At 36.9% G+C, this 2246-nt stretch overlaps 1 protein-coding gene across 1 annotated transcript; it reads right to left on the reverse strand.

Moving 5' to 3' along the window:
- Window positions 1–226: 226 nt before the first annotated feature.
- Window positions 227–451, reverse strand: BESB_027070 (cytochrome b6 subfamily protein; the record flags this gene model as incomplete). The annotated part of the gene is made up of 1 exon (XM_029361381.1): window positions 227–451. A coding segment is annotated over one exon (225 nt), but the record flags the coding sequence as incomplete, so codon positions are not given.
- Window positions 452–2246: the final 1795 nt, after the last annotated feature.

Consider the following 2246-nt stretch of genomic DNA (forward strand, 5'->3'; position numbering starts at 1 on the left):
CAAACAACCGGATCGTGTTGGCTAGGTGAACTAATCACGTTTCATAAATACAATCAGTGAAAGCTCTTTTGATTTCCATGAACGGAGTTACATATTAGATTCTCTTCGCTCCCATGGTATTTAGTAAGTTAACATTGAAACGTATCCAGTGTAAAGTTTGAACGTAATCCAGCTTTACCTTCTATGTTGTTATGTTAACCAAATAAGTTTCATCGTTGTTGATATTTCATTGACATGTTGATAACATAAATACTAACAAACCACCGGTTTTGGATGGGATTACTTTTAACACCGCATAATATGCTAAAAAGTACCATTCAGGTACGATATGAAGCGGAGTTACAAACCGGTTCACTGGTATGGAGTTATCTGGGTGCGATAATTCAATCAAACCAAAAGCCGTTTGTAAGAAAATTAAACCAATTAGATAATATGGTAGATAGGGAACAAACTGTCTCCAGACGTTCTTAACCCAGCTCACGTATTACATCTGACGGTGAACTAGCGTTCCTAACTGAATCTTGTTCAATAACAAGGGAGTAATGAGCCGACATGGAGGTGCTGATACAATCCGAGGATTAGAACTCCCAATATTATCTGACCTGTTATCCCCGGCGTACCTTACGACCGTTATATGATTTAGAGATAGAATGTAATGTGGATTAATATCCACATGGTTTCTACAAAGTGTAGATATAAAATAGTGAATGGTTCTGTAAAGATCTTGCATAACATACCTTTAGATTTGCTTAGCATTATAGAGCTTGTAGGCATGTAAGTAACTAAAGAACTATAGATACTTTGAGTGAAGAATACAAGGATAGCTCCAACAATAACATGGCTAAAATGTATACCAGTTAAGATGAAAAGTCCATTACCAAATGCATTATCATTAATATAAAGAGATAGTCCTAAGTATTCCGTACAGACTAACATTAAGAAGGCGACTACCAAAGTGAATGTCATGATATTCGTACAGCTTGTATACAAATGTTGGTTTTTCAAATATACGCTGGATACCACTATACTTAATGCACTTAACATGATGGTCATGAAAAGCACAAGAGAACTTGGATCCGGTAAACAAACCTTCAAGATCTAAACCAGTAGTCCAACTCGTAGTATATACTCCCCAGAAAAAGGTAGTTTATATCAACCTAGGAATCCCATTTTAGTAAGTGTAACATGGAGTCTAGCTTCAGTTGTTATCTGATTGGTATTGCATGCCTGGTGACTTAGAATATGATTCTTAAATGGGAGCACAGTTCCTGGGTATCCAATCCAGTGCTCTGCCTTGGGCATTGAAACTAACCCACAGTTCAACCCTGTATTATAAAATCCAGTAGACTCATGTCCTTGTCGTTTATATAAATCTATTAATGCTTGTCAAGTTCCTTGTATCTAGTGTTGATGTACAACAGACGCTCTCCTTGTTCCACTACCTAACCATAATCTATTGTTCCAGATATTAAGGAATGTACGCTTCATATAACTACACAACGTTATGCCAAGAAGGATACCAGATTACCCTGATTATCTTTGTTATATTAATACATGGTGTTCAATTGGTTCTATATCCACAATAGTTATCATCTTAACTATGCTCTGCTAATGCACTTAACATGATGGTCATGAAAAGCACAAGAGAACTTGGATCCGGTAAACAAAGACCTTCAAGATCTAAACCAGTAGTCCAACTCGTAGTATAACTCCCCAGAAAAAGCTGATAAATAATCCTGTCTCAGAGATGATAACTCCAAGTACGATGCTACTGATTAGACTAGCATCTGAGTAGTAGTTTTCTCTCGCTGTTAAGATGAGTGAGAACAAGAATCCATATATTACGCCTAGAACATAACCGATGTGGAATAATCTTAATGTAGTAGGATATTGAAATCCAACACTTTTAGCTGTCTTAAGCAGTCCAGTGGGGTGGTGGTGTACTGCAATCATAAAGAACTTGGTTGTCTGTATCTCATAACCGGAGTCATCTTCAGTATTCTAGGAACTATAATGTCTTTGTTTATTCGATTTGAGTTATACAGTTCTGGATCGCGGATCATTTGTACAGAGACGATAGCTACTTATAATGTGATAATAACGATACATGGCCTAGCTATGATCTTTATGTTCTTAATGCCTGCTTTGTACGGAGGATATGGTAACTTCTTTGTACCAATATATATTGGTGGTTCGGAAGTCGTTTTCCAGAACTAACGCGATCTCCTATTTTCTAGTACCATTAG

This window comes from Besnoitia besnoiti, assembly GCF_002563875.1.
Source record: "Besnoitia besnoiti strain Bb-Ger1 chromosome Unknown contig00146, whole genome shotgun sequence".
In the NCBI taxonomy this organism is placed as follows: domain Eukaryota; phylum Apicomplexa; class Conoidasida; order Eucoccidiorida; family Sarcocystidae; genus Besnoitia; species Besnoitia besnoiti.